Genomic DNA, 19,469 nt, shown 5'->3' with positions numbered 1-19,469 from the left:
AATAAACTATCCCTTAATATTAAAAAGGGTGCCTATATGACCTTCAAGCATAAAAATTCTCATAGCTAATAATGCACTTGAATGTGTTTCCCATGTTAAGTTCTTTGGTATAATCATCGATGATCAGTTTAATTGAAAAAACCCCACATCTCTTATGTGTTCAATAAAGTGGCAAAAATATTGGTATTTTATGGAGAGTATGACATATTTTGTCAAGAAAAAAGTTTCTAGATCTATATTATTCTATGATTTATCCTTTCTTATATACTCTAGCTGGAACGCTCATACTGCCCCATTAATTAAAAACCTGAAGTTTTTAAACATATTTGACATCAATAAACTTCAAATAGATATCTTTCTTTCTCATCTCTTTTTACAGTTTCTTTTTAACTAGGTCTCAAATCCACTGTTATCACACCAGATCTGTTGATCTTCTGTGTAGTCAGTTCTACAGAACTAGATTTGGCCGGTTTTCAGTCAGGTACAGAGGTCCTGCCATATGGAGCAGCTTTTCTGCTTCCCTTCGCAAGCACTCCTCATTTCAGATGTTTTATAAAAGATGTTAAATAGCTTCTCTTGAAGGAGTGCAGTATTACATAAACGAGGTATGATAACAAGCAGCGCAAATATATGTTATTGTAATCTCTGTATTTATTTTTTATTTTTTTCCGTGGTCTTGTTGTTGTGTTTCATGTTTGGAAATTGTATTTTCATTTCTCTTTTAGATATTTTAAAAATATTTATGTCTGTTTGCAAATTTGTGGCACAGCTGCCTTTAGGTGGGTTCTTTTTACAGGCCCTCAGGGGGTTTTTCATCCCACCTGTGCATTTTTTTTTTTTTTTTTTTGTATTTTTCTTCTTTTGTTTTATTATATTATGTGCACAAAATAAAGAACTAAATGTGCCACTAAAAATTTCATACTGTTCTAGTTTGGAAAGCAGAAAAACAAACCAGTGTTATATTTTCTGGTGACTATATATTCATAGTCATTTGTTACCAGGTAAAACCTGTGTGTCTTGAAAGTGTCCAGGAGCAAAGATAAGTGGGCATGTGCTGAAGTTTATAAAGGACAGATCATTTTATATAGCTCCATGTTACACATGCAGTACATGGTACATTTGTACACGCTACACTGTATTCTTACTGTATGCTGTTTATGTGTTGATGCCAGCTGGGGCTCGCGTTTAGGAATGCATCACGGGGGTTGCTTCCTGTCTAAATCAGGGCGAAATCCTTTTTATTCTCACTGAAACAGAATGATTTAGAAACCTACTAAAATAAAACAGATGGTAGGTTTGTGTGAGGAATATATAAAAAAAATTACACCGACAATCTGTGCTGCTGCAATATGGTTTGGGAACGCTTGAGAATTTTACATAATGCATGAAGCAGCTTATGATTTATAGCCGACTGAAGGTGTGGTATACAGGCTGATGCACACCTCTGTTTCCCGCTAGAAATAAGATTCACTGTTCCAGCTCTTGACCTCTGCTAGATCAATGTGTGAGCATAACCTGTCTTGTCAGACCAGTGAGCCCATTCCTTGTAGGTCATGTTCATATTCACACATTAACACTCAACATTCAGGCTGTTGGAGGGCTGAAAGAAAAAAAAAAAGGCATGGCCCGAGGGTCCAGGATGGTATTTTCATTTGATGCTCTACTTTTCCGTTTGAGATGCGGATGTTTTTTAAGATAGCATGTTTTTTTTTTCTTGGGCCAAGTACACAGCAGGAGTCTTTAAGTAACAGCACCATCCTCTGGACTACATGGGATTTTTAATGATGCTGATTGGCATTGAGGAGTATTTTACCCCCAACAAAGGAAAAGTTACACCAGGGAGGCCTTAGTCCAACTTCTCTCTCTCGCTTTCTTACTAACTCTCTCTCTCTTGTTGTTTGCATGAGTGTGTACCAAGGGGTTTATCGTGTGATTACTCGTGTGCATTGGGGGTTTTGTTGTGAGAGGTTCCCTCAAAGAAAATCAGAATTGAGTCCTCTCTCACTCCGTGCAGCTTTTCTCCCATTTCCAGTTTCCCATTTTTGTTGCTGGCATTTTTTTTTTAGAAAGAACTTAAAAGGTTGCTGGTGCAATCCACACCACAGACAGTGCCCAGCAAAAGTTTCAAAGTGTTTCTGAGCGAGGGTACCTAATCCTTATGCATGTTTGCATCAGCATCTCACAGTTAAAAGAAGCTAAAATCAGATAATTCCCGCCATCAGTTTTCATCCTCGCCCTCCGTTTTCAGTAACAGGAGAGACCAGTGAAACTTCCTGGTTTGCGCCTTCTTATTGCAACAGCAGCAGAGGAAGAACTGGGTGCCCCTCTGCTTTAATATAAGACAACCCCTGAGCCCATTCCCTTGCATCAAACAGGTGGAACGAGGGAAGCCCACACCAGAGACAAGGTGTGAAGATAAGGAGAGCGGAGAGGAACAGAAGGTAAATGTAGCAAACGGGGCATGTGTCTCGAGAATAGAGAATGAGGTGGGTTGTCTTTACAGATCACTGGCAATTGTGTATTTTGTCACATCAAATTTGATGCAAGACCTGTCTGCAATTGGTCGTGTCCCTTGCCACTCGCGGCCACAGTTGCACAAGCTAGTGATGTTGTGTACATGAAGGCCGGCCCATCTCTCTCTCTCTCAGGGTGCTATAAATAGGGGGAGAGGAGCCTCAGGCTCTCAGTATAATGAGATTAAACCAAACCAGCCTCAGCTCCCAGTGTTTTATTGAGCTTTATTTCAGTTTCCATTCTGTATTTCAATATGTATAAGGAAGATATTGAGTGTGTCTGCTTCTGCATGCTAGACAGAGTCCATGTAGGAACATTTGGTTGTGCATCAGTATGTCAGTGTGAGTTTCTGTGTGTATGTGTGTGTTTGTGCGCATGTGAGAGGGCAGAGAACAGCGAGAGAGAGAGAAAGAGAGAGAGAGAGAGATAATGTGAAAGACATGTGTGAGTATGTGTGTAATGTCCTCATTTTGCACCCTGCAGGGCATGGCACATCTCCTAAAGACGCGTTCATCATGATGGTAAAGCGTTTGTCACCAGAACGTTGTGCCGTCACGAAGCTCAAACTGTTCGCATGAAATCGTCATGAATTCCCCACTTTGCTTCATGACTTTCCAGCAGTTTCCGTGTTATGTGTGTGACTGTCCGTTACTGCCAGTGGAAAACAAGATAGTTAACCTCAGCGCACAAGGCTTGTGCATCACTATTGTTGAATCCTGATCTGTAAAAGGCAGACAGAAAACCACACTGGCAAAGCTATTGTGGCTGAACGTCTGTGTGTGAGTGTGTGTTTGTGTGAACGCTTTTGTGAGACGGAAAGTGTCTGGGGACATGCAGAGTGGGAGACATCCATTCTGTTTGGACATACTGCTGATTCTCACAGCCCATATTCTCTGACTCTGACGTTTTGGAACGGTCTGCTAGACTCTGACTGCCTTTCCTACCACACTGCTCAGGCCTCATTAACCAATCACAGCTTCTTCCCCCATCATTTTGCCATCAGTTAGGGAGCACTTGGCTCCCCAGATTCACTTGGTTCTCTGCTGATAAACATATATCTGTTATTCTTCTCTTCCTTCTGTTCCCACCAGCAGGCAATATAACATTATCAACATCAACTGCACCTCAGAGACTCATCATAAGCACACATTCATCAGTGGTCATTGAAAGAGAAAGAAAAATTGGAGAAGAGGATGAAAAAAGGCAGAAAGAGCAGAGCGTCTTTGCATTTATAACAGATGTAAACAGTAATGTGCGCAACTGAAAGAAAAATGTCCCTTTTCATATCTCTTGGCTGTAATTTAGCATAGTCAATGCAGCAATCTTTCTGGATGCCTGTGATCAAATTTAGGTAACAGAGCGTAGGTGAGTGGACATCAACATGTGACTTTTGGTCAGGCTTGACCACGACAGTGTGACAAAATAAAGTCAGACATATGCTGAAAAGTTCAAGTTGCTGGCATGACATGATGTGAAAAGAAGCGGAAACATAAAGGGTGCACTTAAATTGAGGGACATTTTTGAAGTCTAAAATTATAGTGGTCTACTTAAAAAAAGAGAGAAGAGAATATAAGGGCAGTGAATGACATAAGAATAAAAATGACAGACAGATTGACTCATCAGACAAGCATGTCACATTCACTGCCCTGCTGCAAGGCAGTGGCCCCGAAGCAGTTTCAGGACAAATGAACCCACACAGATAATCCTGCCTCTTCCTCACTAATGATATCTAACTGCTATCTAGGATGATCATACTGATTTTCTTATTGTTCTCTCACTAATATGATTCTGCTGGTTAACATTTATTAGAACAGTACTATAATTGGAGTACGGTTATGCTAATTGTTCTATTTATGCTAGATTTTATCTCCAGGGATGAAATAATAACACATTTTATTCATACATCGCTTTCAAAGGCACTCAAAGATGCTTAAATGAACCTAAATGTAAAATACTTGGCCTCCGATTTTGCAAAAGGGATATTATCTGTCTTTTTAGAACCCTTAATGATATGAATTCATAATATGAATCATAGTGTTATAAAAACTGGGGACTTAAAAGCAGCTCCGATCGATATTTTTTTAATAACAGTGTATCAAATGACCTTGTCACTGACTGCTGTTCCCCTCAGCTCTATGGAGCTTAATAGCATCTTTCAGCTCATTGTTTTGGTTTTCAAGCCCACTACTTTAACGTTTTGGTTCACTCTCAAGGCTCTCATTACATCATTTTCAGCCATAGCTGTTTCCATAGCAGCTGTTTCCAGGAAAAATAGCTCTAAAAAACAACTGTATGCTACCTGCTCAGCACCAAATGGCATAAAGACTCAGTTAGTGACTAACTGGTGAACACAGTGAAGCATTTAGCTGCTAAAAGAGATAGATATTTCCCTTAGCGGTTAGTGGGGAAAAAAACAGCTGGAATACTGGACTTAGATGCTAACAGCCAACATGTTCGCATATCAACTTTAGAGTTGTCTTCACAGCTTGCTTCAGCTAGCCCTACCTACCTATGGTTTAAGGAAAACAAGTTTATATATTCTAAAAAAAATTCTTATTGCAAGGTGATGTTTACCAAATGAAACTTGCATTACTTTTTAAAAATCAGTTGATTACCGTGTAGCAGAGCCTCAAGGGTTTAAAATGAAGGACGGTACAGCAAAACAAACAAGATGGAAGCAATTTATTGGCGTGCTCACTTTTGTTCAGCCACGCCATGAATGCATTACAAGACAATTCAGAGCATTAAGCTAAATGGACCATTTCACTGTGTGTTCAAATCAACCTTGTACGCTCTCTCACTCAGCTGCACCCTGCCCAGCATTTGTTTTTGCACCACATTATATCAGTAATTATCTATCATTCCAGGGTAATACTCAGCCAACCATCTTTGTGCAGGGGAATATGTATGACAAATTGGATGCCAAGACTGCTTATTAGTCTGCATTTCACTTTTAGATTGGATTAAATATGACAGAATTTGAAATTATAGAGAGGATACGGAGATTTTCAGACCGTGACACGAACCAAGATAGATAGATAGATAGATAGATAGATAGATAGATAGATAGATAGATAGATAGATAGATAGATAGATATAGACTCTTCTGTTAAGATAGTGGCAGACTGAGTGAAAAGACAGATGGAGAAAAAGATGGAGGGAAAGATAGTGAGGAGGAACAGAGCCACAGTGACACAAAGGTAGCTCTTGATGACTCACACCTCTCTCTTCTCTCTCTCTCTCTCTCTCTTCATCTCTCTCCAGTCTGGATTAAAATAAAAGAGGCCCAGCAGCCCCAGCCTGCAGAGAGGGAGTTACGCGCTCCATCTCAGAGATAGGGTGATGCGCTAAAAATATCACTCCTTGTGTGGGCTTGTTGGGGAAGGAGGGGGGGTAGGAGGGGGGCACAGCATGGGGAGGGAGGTTTATGGATTTGGTGGTACGGTAGAGTCACCAGTGCTACAGTATCACTACTTTCCACCGTCCAGTGTGATGGCATTTCAAGCTTCTTTTCTCATCCTCTCTGTTCCACAATGTGCACTAATTGGGTTTTGTAAGAGCACTCTTCAACTTTCTAGGAATGCTGGTCAGTGCAATTAAAATCTAGTTCATTAAGCAGAATTTAGCTAGACACCGATTTCATCTTGTTGACCGTCATTGCCTCTTTCTGTTTTGCCCCCCTCTGTTTGCATCCCCCCTCTGAGAAACTCCATTAAACATCAAAAGCGAATCAATATCATTCTATTGCGGCAAAGCTGCTGCAGAGTCACTCTCCGCGTCAAGGAGTTTGTCTCTCAACTCCTAATTTATCTGGATGCGAGTGGCAGGAAACTAAACAGAGCACCAATTGAACATGTCTCTCCATCTGTCATCTCTCAGGATGGTTCTCTGTGTCAGCTGATCCATCTGTTTAGCCCAGCCTCAGTCTCCACAACAGCAGACAGGAGGAGAATTACAGTGGAACTCCCATAGCGCAAGCCAACATGGTGCTTTTTTGGAGAGAAACAATGCTCATTAAACAAACAGTTCCTCTGGTTTCCCTCATGATATGGGAATCGGAACACTGGTTATAGGAAGAGCTGGATGTTGGGAGTCACGATTCTTAAATACTTACTTTTCACACTAAACGGCCTCTGGGGTTGCAGGGGGGATTTACATATAAAAGGGTATGGAGCAAGATGGATGAGAAGAAAGGGAAGGAAAAGTGAAGGGAGGAGGAAGAGGCCGGAGAGAGTTTGTGCCAGTGCTGGGTGTGCCCAAAGTCATAATTCCTCATTTTGCACATTGTCAGAGTTAGAGAGGAGAGAGACTGAAAGAGACACTCTGAGTCCCTTTACACCTTGCATCAAAATTCATCTCGTATCCAGATTGCATCTAGATATGATTTAACCAGATTACATTTACACCTGCTATTAATATGTGTCTCCAGTGCCCACATTAAGATCCCACTGAGATCCGATCGCTTGGTCCAGCTCAAACAACCGAACGTCACATCCTCCTCTCGTTTGCGCAGGTCCAAAAAAAGAAACATCAAAAAAAGATGGTAGCCAGTCATCCATGAAGCTGCACTATTCTATGGACTTTTGCTTGCTTTTCAAAGCAGGAGAAGAAGACTTCTTGTCTTGACTCTATCCACAAGTGTCCTGAATATCCATATCTCTCTTGCTGCTTTCTGGCTAGTAGTTTAGCTCGCTAATTGGCTAATGGCTGCTACCTCGCTGGTTTGGAACAGTTGCGTGTTGATTATATATTTCTGCCGATGTAGTTATTATATGTGGATTGACAACTCAATTGCATTTACACTTGTGTTCAATGTGGTCACGATGCGTCCACGACCACTTCCGGAGGTGGTTTCACCGGTCAGATCACAATCCGTCCTCAGTGTGTCTTGGGTGTGTTTACACCTGTACTTTCATGTGGTCAAGCACTATCTGATTGCAATCCGATCACCCAAAATGCATTTTAATGCAAGGGTTTGGGCCTCTGATTGGCAGAGGAACTGGCGGATAAAAGACACAAAGAGAAAGAAACAGAAAACAATACAACCATTCTGTCAAGCAGTCCTGACCTTGTGCCCCTCTTTTTCTAATGCTGCAAAAGTGCAGCAGACAAGATAATAGTATGCAGAGATACGGTGCAGTCAGAAAGTATTGTATTTACGATTAATCTGACTAAGTGCTGACTTTCAGCTTTTATGGAGAGTGTTCACATCCATACTAGATGTGAACATCCAGTATGAACATACAAAGTCCCCCAATTTTAATACATGACAGCAAGACATGGATCCTTAACATACGTACAAGACAACCAGAGTTTTTTTTTTATGACTTTACAGTGAAATATTGCCTAAGTCAGTCATGTGACCTTAGTCTAACTAAGCATGTGTTTAACTTCCTGAAGACCAGACTGAAGGCAAAAAGGCCTCAAAACAAGCAAGACATGAAGATGCTGCCAATACAGGCCTGGCAGAGCATCACCAGGGAAGATACAAAAAGTCTGTAAAGGATTTGCAAGTATTAAATTTGATGACCATTTATTCTAACTTGTTGACATACTTTCTGTCCCCTAAAATTTGGAGACTATGAATGATATAAAAAGGTGACAGTTCCGACACAGTGAATCTCCAATGTTAATGCTGAGAGGCAGGATCCTAACTCTGCAGTTATTGTTTTGAAAGAAATCCACTGCACTAGAGTACAGCAAAACTCACAACAAAAATATGTGAATGTCCTGAAACATTCTGACTCCACTGTACTGGTGCATTTACCATGTAACATACATTGACTGCGTGCTGTGCAGATAGGCTATAACACAAAGCTGCAACCCGTGAAGCAGACACAGTAGTGGCAGAATGAGTCGGTCTCCTCTTGAGGAAAGACTCCTGTGAGTTTTAGGGAGTTCAGAGGTCTGCTGATGGTGATGTAAAGTGACTGACGCCTCTGGTGGCTCTTGAAGAATACAGAGTGTAAGACAAGCCACACAGAGCTACACAGCCCAAATTCCTCAGGTGAAAGAAAAACACTGTGCTAAGAGCTCCGTGTGTCTAATGTGAACCACTCCATCCGGGTGGAATTTATTTAGTATAGTGCATTAATAGATTAAAAGGGCTGGCAGTGGCTGTGCTTTCACAGTGTAGAGGGCCTGTTGCTGTGCGGAATAAAGGCTGATTATCCTGTCTAGTGTAGCCCATAAAATAAATCCCTTTCCTGTGGCCTTTGCCAGGTGTGTGATTGCGGCCAATCCCCCCAGGTTCTTCCTGAAAGGCATGTGTTCTGCACTTTCAGAGGCTGCGGCCGGCTCTCTGTGTTCGGCCGCCCGGAGTTTGGTCGGTGATCCTGCGAGCAGGATAATCTGCTGTAATCCCCGGCTCTGTGATCAGACCACAGCGCAGTTGAAAGCTGGATGGGTGGGAGGGGCTACGCCTGGAGCGGACAGTTAGGGGGCAAACAGGGGAGGGGCAGCGGATGGGGCAGGTCAGGGCCACCACACTGTAAAAACAATCAATACTTTCAATACAAAAAAATATCATTAATAAGGCTGCCACTACACTGAACCGAACAAGTACAGAACAGTTTGTTCTTTTGTTGATTGGTTGTTTTAATGTAAGACCCATGAACTAAAGATAAACTGAAGCTATTAGGTGCAGCAAAAAACTGTTCAGTCATATTGAATTTCTAGTCAGATTTGCTTTGCAGTTGTATCAATCTTTCCAGTAAGGGTGGACTTTAGGGTGTAATACTCCATGCGCAGTAATGAATGCAGTTTTTCTTACAATGTGGACAGCCACATTGAGACCAGCATCAGTGCAGAACTGCGGATATCACTGCAGCTGTGACGACTTATAAACTGAGAGTGTGGGGGTAGGGGCTGAAGTGGATTTGAATTTTCATCGGGGTTAGCATTGTTTTGATTTTTATCTGAGAAAATATCTGTGACTCATCTGAGATAGATGCAGGAGGAGACACATAACAAGCCTCCATCATGCAACTGTATTCAAACTGGATAAAGGAAGGGTTTTCTGGAGAGCTTTAACCTAAATACAATGTATACTAATAAAATAATGATGTTTCCTAACTAACATAATAATAAAAGAGTTTAATGAGCGTCCAGCAGTTCACAAGAATTTATAATTTGATCAGTGGGAGAAAATGAGATTTTTTAGTGTGGCTACTGTCCAACTTGTTGGTGTCATATGTCTTCTCACAACCTTGCTCTCGTGTCCCCTTCCTGTGTTTTCTTCTGCTTTATGTATGCCGTTGCATTATTCTCATCCTGGTTCGCTGAAGGTCCAGGGGCCAGATGCCCTCTCTTCGCCTATGTAGCGTGGCGCCAGGACTTTCCCTTCATAGCTTCTGCTTTTTGTGCATCGTACTGTAAATGCCAACAATAAAATGGAAGTGGGCTTGAGCGTGCTTCTGTCTTTCATTTTCTCTTGTGATTGCCTAAGAGGCACAAAGGGCAAGCTGAAGCAAGTGCAGATGCAAGCCTGCTCTGGACGTGTCATTTGAGATGTGTCAGTTACAGGCATGTTGCCCTAAAAGCATGCCCCAGCCCGAGAGAGACACATAATAAAAACCCTTATGTGCTCGATAGATCTGCGGATGATTCAACCGCAGCAGTAGAGTACAGCTGTGATTATATGGTCAGCCTGTAAAAGTAGCACCCTTTCCCAATTTGCAAGTCCCCGCTTCTTACTCCCTCTACTCCCTTCACTGTCACCCCCACACTGGTAGCAATCAGCCAGGTGCTAAATGCCTGGGTGAGGCACAGCTCATGGGTGGGTGGGTAGGGAGGGATTGAGGGGGGGGAGAGTTTGAAATTGCACGTGGAAATAAGCATCTGTGCTTGCTTGGCAGAGGAGGAAGCGGGGGCAGGAAATAACTGTCATTCTCCACTGAGGCTGAGAGTACGGACTGTGTGTGCGCGCGTGTGTGTGTGTTTATTGTGGGGAGAGAGAGAGGGTGATGGACTCAGGCAGGTTAATCATTAACTTAGTGAACTGAGGAGAATGAAGAAAAGGGGGTGGGTTGGGAGGGATAGGGGGAGATATTGACTGAGAGTGTTTTTTTTAAAAAGTAGCTTAAATGAATGAGGGTTGGCTCATCCCCTCAGAGAGCTCTGATTAATGGCAGCGTACAGTGTGATGGAGGTAAAAAAAGAGAGCTGACACCAACTGGACTGTTGGGAAAAAAGCTGATGTGGCAGCAGCGAGCCCCGGCCACAGCTTCACCATGATGACTGTTAATGAATAATCGATGGCAAGAGAGGGTCAATGGAAGGGATGTATGTAAATCTCCTTTACACTCTCATGTAGACTTATAGGTTTAATTAAGCTAATCGCTGCATTGACTCTGGGATCCAAAGCCCCTTTGAAGCCTGCCATATTAATGATACGAAATCAAGCTCCCCCTTTTGTTGCATAAATGTGCGCAGAGAGGAGAGAAAATGAAATGCTGCTGCAGAACAGTCCAATTTTCCCGGCTTACTCTGCACACAAGGACTCTCCGTAAGAGGATGCATATTTCTAATTTAATAACCAAACTCGTACTACCCTAATACCTGTGTAAGACTTCTCAACTAAAATACCATTCAGCTTTATGTTACACAGCTTCTGCACATGCCATAAATGAGCTTTACATTTTCCAAGTCAGTGATCACATCTCTCAGTCATGCAAAATGAATCAGTGACATTGTTAACATATCCATTACCATAGGTTTGTCTCTGGCGTGCGTCATTGAGCCCCAGTGAGTTAGCAGAGTGAGGCAGTTCAGGTAGCAGGGCTACATGAGAGACAGCAGCTTTAATGTGCTCCTCTCCATCCTGACAGAGGCTGTTTGTTATCTTCTGTAAGAAGGAGTCACTCGGTTGGCACAAATCCCCTTCCCTCTGAAACCTCTGATCATCATGTCATTGTCCGCAGCGATACACTCCAGGGACCCTGCTTTCACATAATGAAACCAAGAGAACTGCCCACAGCCTGGGTTATAATAACACTGCATAGGGTATGTGTGTGTGTACATGCATCTAGTTTGCCTTTTTATAGTGTATTAGTGAAAAACAAAAAGAGCTTCAGCTTTAATGCTCATCTGTGTGTGTGCGCTTAAGTGCAACATGGGGGTGTGTTTCTGCCTCTTTGTGTGTGTGTATGCATCCACGTGTGTGCATGAGTCACTTTAAGAGGTTTCACCAGCCATTATTGAGCAGGGACTTGGTATTTAATGGGAGATAGAATAATTGTCTCTTCATCAGCTCTCCAGAGATTACAATAGTAACTGTCATGTGAATTAGAATTCTTGACATTTTTCCAAAGTCTGTCTTTGAAAGATGCTGTTCAAACAGCCTGTACACGAGGCCTTTTCAAGCGACTTTCCAAGACGAGCTCCGCCATTCGTCCCCAGTGCGTCATAAACAAACGGTAGTTATTCTCCACCAGCGAGAGAGGGAAAGGAAAAGAGAGACTTAGAAGACATGTAATGTGGAAGGGAACAGGAGAGTAGAGGAGGAAATAACTTGACAAGGCATCTTATCTTCGCTGTGTTCTTCGCTGTGCTAAGGCTTTAAGCTGCTTGCTGAAAGGTGGAACACTGAATTCATGCAGCAGGTTTTGTTTTGCTAGCTGCTCCTATAGAAAAAGGCTGAGGGGAAAAAAAAAAAAACAGAAATTCAGCTAGTCGTCTCATTTGTGCTCTCATTTGGTATGTGCACGGTGTATTTTCAAATTGTGACACACAAAGTTTGAGTACCTTTCATCTCTGTGCCTCCTCACAACGGTTGCAAATAAACACACGAATGCAGGTCATCACGCAGACGTGCAGGAACACACGATCCATCACTTATGCACACACAAACACACACACACACACACATGCATTTAAAATGTCTAATCTGTATTCCAAACACTGAAAAAAGGTTAGCTCTGCTAGCAAAAACAAAAAGTGTTTTGGAGTGAGTTTTCCACTCAGACGCGCAGAACTTAAGAATTAGATTTAATCAACAATCAAGAGCCTGTGATGATGTAAGATATGTTTTTTTAATCTTTTAACTTCAGAAGTCTATCAATCTGCACTAGACATTAAAATTACAAGAAAGGCACCAGTCAGTCATTTCTCTTAAAAACCCACCCACGAAGAGACAAAGAGACTGACAGAAACTGACTTTTTGTAATTATACAGTTTTTGGTTATAATTTATGTAACTACAGTAAGTGAAAATATGATACTGGAGTATTAGACAGTGCCATAGTAATAAAATACAATGAACTGTGCAATTGCTACTGAGAAATGATTACATTGTACTGATAAGTTGCTCACAACTTCTTTCGTTCTCTCTTCCAAGGAAATTGCCACACTTGCCACAGTGTTGTTTCTAAATTCCATTTAAGTAATCCTGTGGCTACTGAGGTAGTTACAATGCTATTAATCAATACCTCCTTTTATGAAAGCAGTAAATAACATCCAAGGAACTGTACAGCCAGCAAACCTGACACATGCAGTGCTTTAAATAGCTTTTAGTAACACTGTAATAAAATGTTTCTGCATTTTAAGGTGCCGTTATTTAAAAAAAAGCAACCATGTACTGTTTGAGGAAACATGTAAGTGTAAAAAAAAAAAAAAAAGTCCTGCTTGAGGCTGTCTAATGTTGCTGTCTCCGATGTCATCACTGAATTAGTTGTGGTTGACCTAATGCACCTTGTTTGTAAGCTATTTCATGGTCTAATTGTTGCTCATGGAGAGCATCGAGGTAGCTCTGTGTCTGTTCACATCCAAAGGCCAAGAAAAGTGCTGTTAGTGAGCAAGGCTGTTGATGTCAAAATACAAAATGTTTTGGGCACAAACCTTGCATGCTCTTTAGTGGAACGTGTAAACATTTACACAGGGATATGACTCAACCCCTTTCCCCCCTGACTTTTTTATCTCCCTTTTCTCCTGCTCTTACTGGGTTGTTTTCAATCTCTTCTTCAAATCCCCATAGCACACGCTCTACGTCTTGCTCTACTCTGGTGCCTGTGGTCTGTTACTCTTACTTATCAGCCTTCCTGTTGCTGCAGAGGAACTGTGAGCAGTGAGAAAGGACAGTGAGAGCACATGCTTGCAGTAGGGAGGTGGGGGCAGGAGATAAAAAAGTCACAGATACAACAATATGAAGGGTGAACGGCTGGATAATTAGTAAATTGAGCGATATTATCACGGGTCCCTCGGTTGTTCCAGCAGCTTGGGTACCCTGAGGGTAGCGAAAGTGAGATGGCAGCCATAGCAACGTGAATACCAGAAGGAAACAAAGGTCCGGTTTGGGCCAGCCGGTCCCGGCAGCAGCAGTGGGAGTCAAGCAGAGCTGAGGTGGTGAAATATCAGAAGAGCTCTTCTCTGTGGGGCTTGCTCAGACAGGAAGAGGTTGCAGAAAAGACAAACCTCAAACAAACCTGCACGGGCAAGGATTAAGGAAACCTGCGTAAATCCTGGGAACAAACTGAGGATGTGAAAAGGGGGGGACTGGAGTTTGTGGATCACAGAGCAGGATATGCATGTTGTTACACTTTGGCTCCTCTGGCATGAAGCACGCGGGAGAGCAGGACTAACGGGAGGATTAGGCCTTGTTATTAGATCTCTTCTTTGGATTGAGGACAGTTTACACTGCATACGGCAGGTGCTGTGGTTCTGTCTGCCTGAGACGTGAGTCAACGCACTAAAAAGTAGATGAGGGGGACTGCGTGGGAAAGAGACAGCCACACAGAGCGAGACAACCGGTTTTAAGTGGAGGCTGGGGGAGTTTTCTTTAACTGGTCGGCTACACCGTGGCCAGAGCTGGCAGCAGCGATGAGTCAGAAGAAGCTGACACGACAGCTGAGGTTGTGGGAGAGTCCTGAGGGTCCACCTCCTGCACCCTCTCTCACCTCACCTGTGTCACCGAGCGATCAGTCTCGCGGACACGGGGGCTCTGCTCTGTTTCGGCGTATGAAACTGAACCGCAGTATTCAGGAGCACAGACGCCCATCTCATAGCATGTGCAGGTACAGTTCTGCATATAAGCCAGTGATCTTTAATTTGGCCCACACTCCTCACTAACCTGTCTTTGTTCCAATAAACAAGAAGCTGTAGTGATTTGGGATTGTTCAAATTGTCAGCTCAGGGGAAGTGTGTGAGGTGTGAGTATTAAAAACATTTGTGCAATGTGACTGTAATGTGATTCACAAAAAAAAGATTTTGTGGTAAATTATTCCATGCACACACTCTAACAACCCTCGTCAGATCGATTAGATTTTGGGAAGCGCTGAATTCAGACTGCTGAAGTCTCATAATTACTCTCAAAGTTTGCAGAAAAAAACAAAAAACAGGGACTAGCACATGCAGCTTGCAGAAGGTCCCCCTGGCAGACGTTTCTGATGTGTTTTTCATTACTGGGGGGAAGTTGTTTAACGATAATTAGATCTGTAGCCATATTCACAAAGCCTTGTGGGGAAAGGAGTGGCTCCTAATTGGCCAATTTGGAAATTCTAAAAATATCACACTTCACAACTGTGTTGACTAGAAAAGTTTGAGAAGTTAAGGGGAAGTGTTGTGGAGATAAAGGTTATCCTAAATTAAAAATAGACACAGCATCTAAACTGCAATCTGTTTCCTTATCTGTCCTTGCAATCCCAACATTTGACTGCAGCCTAAAAGTGACAATTATAGATTAATATTTTTATATATGGAAGTCTTGTAGTTGTTTTAGTGTCTAACAAACCTGTTAACCATTCAAGCAGTATACTTTTCATAAGTATTGTCAGATCAATAGGTATGTACTGTTACAACAAAATTGCCTATAATTTTCTTATTATATAATGCTGACCTCTAAACCTCTGTTCAATCAATACTGACTTCATTTCTTAGCTGCAAGACGCTACGAATCATCTCTCATCAGAACAGACAAAGTTGTTCGGAGTAGCTTTGTCGAGTGCTGCATAGCTGCCCCATGACTGCGGGTGTCGGTGAAAAATAGACGAGTGCAACCTGAGAAGCGTGTTGCTGTGTCCCCTTTGGCTAAGCTCGCCTTTGAATGGACCTGGCAGATTAGTTTCAACCTCATGTTTTGGGTTCAGTGTACATCAGCGACGTGCCTGCCTGATGCTGTGCGGAGAGATGCTCTGACTCCCAAACTGAAAGGAAAAGACAGACATTGATTTACAGGACTGTAAATGTCCAAAATTCAAGTCAATAACAATGTATCCTCATCACTGCCACAATATTTGTGGTTGGGATATTATATATCTAGTATCGACTTTGTCTCTTTTTCTTTTCATCTTGCTGATGATAGGTGGAAATACTCTTAATGTGCAGTCTTGGTTGTCTTAATCAGTTAAAAATTAGTTTTAACCTTTAGGTCTAAAAGAGATCTAAATCCAAATCAATCAAGTCTCAATCACTCACATGTTCAGATCCTGCTCTCTTAACCTTCATCCTACCAACATATTTAACATCATATTTAACATATTTATTTATATCATTTGGAATGATAGAATGCAGCACCTGTGAGATATGACAAAAAGTATACCTCTGAGGTCTGCGGATCCCCAGTCGTAGGGTTAAGGTTAAACAAAGCTTACTCTAAAATATGACTTGTCAGTAAAGTGTCATTCTCAGGGCAGCCTATTGGCAGTCTGCCAATCCAACGCACTGCAGAGTCACATGCTGTAGCCTCTGTCACATCACTCTTTCTTCAACTTCCTCTGTAAGAAACTAGATACACTAAGGGAGGACGGACTGCATCGCACACGTTTGGGGTGGTTAGATGTGTCTTGACACTTTTTGGTGTCTCTGCCAGATAAGAGCAGAAGCTACGCACACGCCTAAAGTCAATGTAACATGTGTAAACTCAACTTCCTCCCTGTCCTCTCTTCAACCCTTCAGCTTCGATTCGGAGAATGGTCCTTCGCCAGGCCGCAGTCCCATGGATTCGCAGGCGAGTCCTGGGTTGGTGCTCCACCCTTCTTTCCCCCAGAGCCAGCGCAGGGAGTCCTTCCTGTACCGCTCAGATTCCGACTATGACACGTCCCCCAAAACCATGTCACGCAACTCCTCCATCAACAGTGAGGGGTGAGCACGAAGACATCATCCTCCACAGTAACTGCACATTATCCCAATCAACACAGCAATGGTTATGATTATAATTATGCAAGCATTATGCTAATTAAATCATGATGGATCCTCTTAACATTAACTGTTGTGCTCTATTTCCTGGCTTGTCTTTCAGTTATCAACCTCCCAAAACCCTGCATTAGTGTATTTCACTATTTCCTCTGTTTAGATCCACATAGGGTTTTGTAAACATGCAGCTCACAGATACAGCCTCTCATATAAACAGTGATACCAAGAACCTCAACTGCCTGAAACACTCACATTCATCACACTCTCCACTTGTTTTCATTTTTTGTCCTGCAGGCATGCTGAAGACATGATCGTCACCCCTTTCGCTCAGGTATGTTTTCCTTGTGCACCTCGTCTGAATTGTTTAATTGCTGTAAATGACTAGAAAACGTGGCTAATTAGTGCAGTGAACTTGTCCCCCCCTGCTCCCTCCCTCCCTCCCTCCCTCCTTCCCTCTTCCTTCCCTCCCTTCCTCCCTCCTCCTACGCTGTCCATCTATCCCCCAGGTGTTGGCCAGCCTACGAACTGTAAGAAGCAACTTCACCATCCTCGCCAATGTCACAACACCCACTAACAAGTCAGTATCATGCTGTCATGACACCCCTCCCCTCCCCCCCAACTTACACTCTTCATGATTGCCTGCTTAGTTTGCACTGTGTGTTTGCTAATGTCTCCTTTTCCTTGCCCCCCATGGGGAAACACTCTTGCCATCTTGATTAACCAGTTCATGATTATCAGACTATGCTCAAGGAAAACATCATATTTCTCCAGCTCGCTTCGCTGAGGACTGAGTGCAGAGAACACCGTGCCTCAGATGCATGTCCCTGACTCTGTACCCAGACGATGGAGACGGTCAATAACACTAAAATTATTCTCCTTTGTAATGCAGTAGACAGAAGGAGCTTGAGTTGGCAGGCTTTTAGCTCCACATCAATATGATATATAAAGCAATGCACCACAGAATTATCAGCATCTATAATTATGCAGTATTGTGCCCTGAAAATGCCTCCCTCAATGCACAATTATGAAACCATCAAGGTTATTTGAAAGAAGAGCAGAGCTCAAGCTTTGTCTTTGACTATTTGTGGATACTCGAATATTTGAAGTGAAACAGGGGAATTTTTAAGCACTTAAAAAATATTCTCACATTACAGCATAATTAAATATTCAAAGACATTTCAATACAGACATGCACTCCTCCATTTGTCACTCTTTAGGGGCGTATAAATGAGTAACATACATAAAAAATATTTATCCTCTCTGTCAGCCAAGCCTTTTGTTGCCTCATGCTGTAATGCTGAGCTGATCCCCAGCAGGGGGCAGCAGCGTGTCGAGTCTCCCTCTGATGTAACGATGTGTTTGTCCACAGGAGGTCACCAGTGACAAGCCAACCCACTGTTCCCCAAGCTACACTCTCTGGTATGTTTCAGCTAATTAAAACTCTTGAATCCCACAGTCTCCAAACACGACTTTAAGGGCACACTAAGGCTCCCACACTGAACCAAATCTATCAGTGGTAATGAAAATGACTGCAGAACATCACAGAAACATCATGTGGCTATTACTGAGGAAATGTGTAGTTAACATATATTTCATGAGACTGGATAGATCTTAAAATAATGATGCTACTCAGAATATGATGCTCAAGCTACATATACATATGAGGGTCAAGAAAATATGCAGCTAATGTGAAGTGAGTTTAATCTTTTTTATACATTGATGAAATGCTTAAATGTGTGAAAAGCTTAATTTTCACTCTCTTGGGCCTTTTACAGGAAATGCAACCTGCTTTGTATTTGTTAGAGGGCACAATGTCCAGCAGGAAGCAGAAGAACCACCAACTCTTTTAATTTACCCTGCAGACCTTGATGCTTAAGAATGCCTGACCTTAACATCTATATTTAGTTTCTCACTGAACACTTTTAATATTAAAGGCTCACTCAATAATTCTTTGACCATACAAGTATAAATAAAGAGTTTTACTTAAAGATTAAATATTATAATTTGTGTTATTCACCTGATAATAATTCAAAATTAAGGCCTGTTTTACAAATATTACTGATATAAAAGAATGAGAGTTGTCGTCTAATGTTAGTATATATATTAATAGGACCTGTCAATCAAGTGAAAGCATATCATATGTTTTGGATTTTTTGTGGTGGAGATGCCCTTTTTGTACATTTGGATTACTGACTGAAATTGGTGCAAATGTGTAAACTTTTTAAGTCAAGTCAGTTTTTTTTAAATAACCTGATATCACAAATTTGCTGCACGGGCCGTTCCAATCTGTAATGGCATACAATATCCTCTGTCCTTACACGTCCCATTCAAATAAGGAAAAACTCCCTCCAAAAAATTGAAAAAACAGTGACAGAAGTGGGATCCGTCTTCCTTTTAACTCTTACTGTGCAAATCCCACTTAGTGTCAGCTTACTGAGCTACAGAACAGGACCTTAACAACCACTAATCAATTTAAATGCTCTTTCTCTACTGCGGGTTAATTTATTGTCAATGTGTGTGTCTTTCCCAGAGGAGACATACCAGCAGATGGCTCGGGAGACTCTGGAGGAGCTGGACTGGTGTCTGGACCAGCTGGAGACCATTCAGACTCACCGCTCAGTCAGTGAGATGGCCTCCAACAAGGTACACACCTGTCCGCACACAAACATGTTCACATGTACTTTCATTGTCCCTCTACCCCAATGTTAACTCAGTATGGAGCCGATGAACTTGATGAACTATATATTAACTGTGTATTTCATGGTTCACAAGGATGACTCATCACGCCATAAGAATTTATGATTTTTTGGGGCGTAACTGTACAACACAGTG

The 19,469-nt window shown here is 42.1% G+C and overlaps 1 protein-coding gene across 2 annotated transcripts in view; it reads left to right on the top strand.

Moving 5' to 3' along the window:
* The window catches only part of pde4a (phosphodiesterase 4A, cAMP-specific), a 44,698-nt gene that overhangs the window by 11,404 nt on the left and 13,825 nt on the right, over positions 1-19,469 (top strand). Inside the window, exons 1-6 of one of the 2 annotated variants that reach the window (XM_067570971.1) lie at positions 12,856-14,521; positions 16,401-16,586; positions 16,932-16,968; positions 17,144-17,214; positions 18,007-18,056; positions 19,168-19,280. In XM_067570971.1, the coding sequence (XP_067427072.1) occupies positions 14,328-14,521; positions 16,401-16,586; positions 16,932-16,968; positions 17,144-17,214; positions 18,007-18,056; positions 19,168-19,280 (651 nt within the window). In that variant the 5' untranslated portion in view covers positions 12,856-14,327. Of the gene's footprint in view, positions 1-12,855; positions 14,522-16,400; positions 16,587-16,931; positions 16,969-17,143; positions 17,215-18,006; positions 18,057-19,167; positions 19,281-19,469 lie in introns of those variants that run through there. The other variant, XM_067570970.1, reaches the window with a different exon arrangement.

The sequence above is a fragment of the Thunnus thynnus genome, chromosome 17 (assembly GCF_963924715.1).
Source record: "Thunnus thynnus chromosome 17, fThuThy2.1, whole genome shotgun sequence".
Classification (NCBI taxonomy): Eukaryota; Metazoa; Chordata; class Actinopteri; order Scombriformes; family Scombridae; genus Thunnus; species Thunnus thynnus.
The sequence above is the reverse complement of the archived record's forward strand: the minus strand, read 5'-3'. Positions and strand labels throughout refer to the sequence as shown.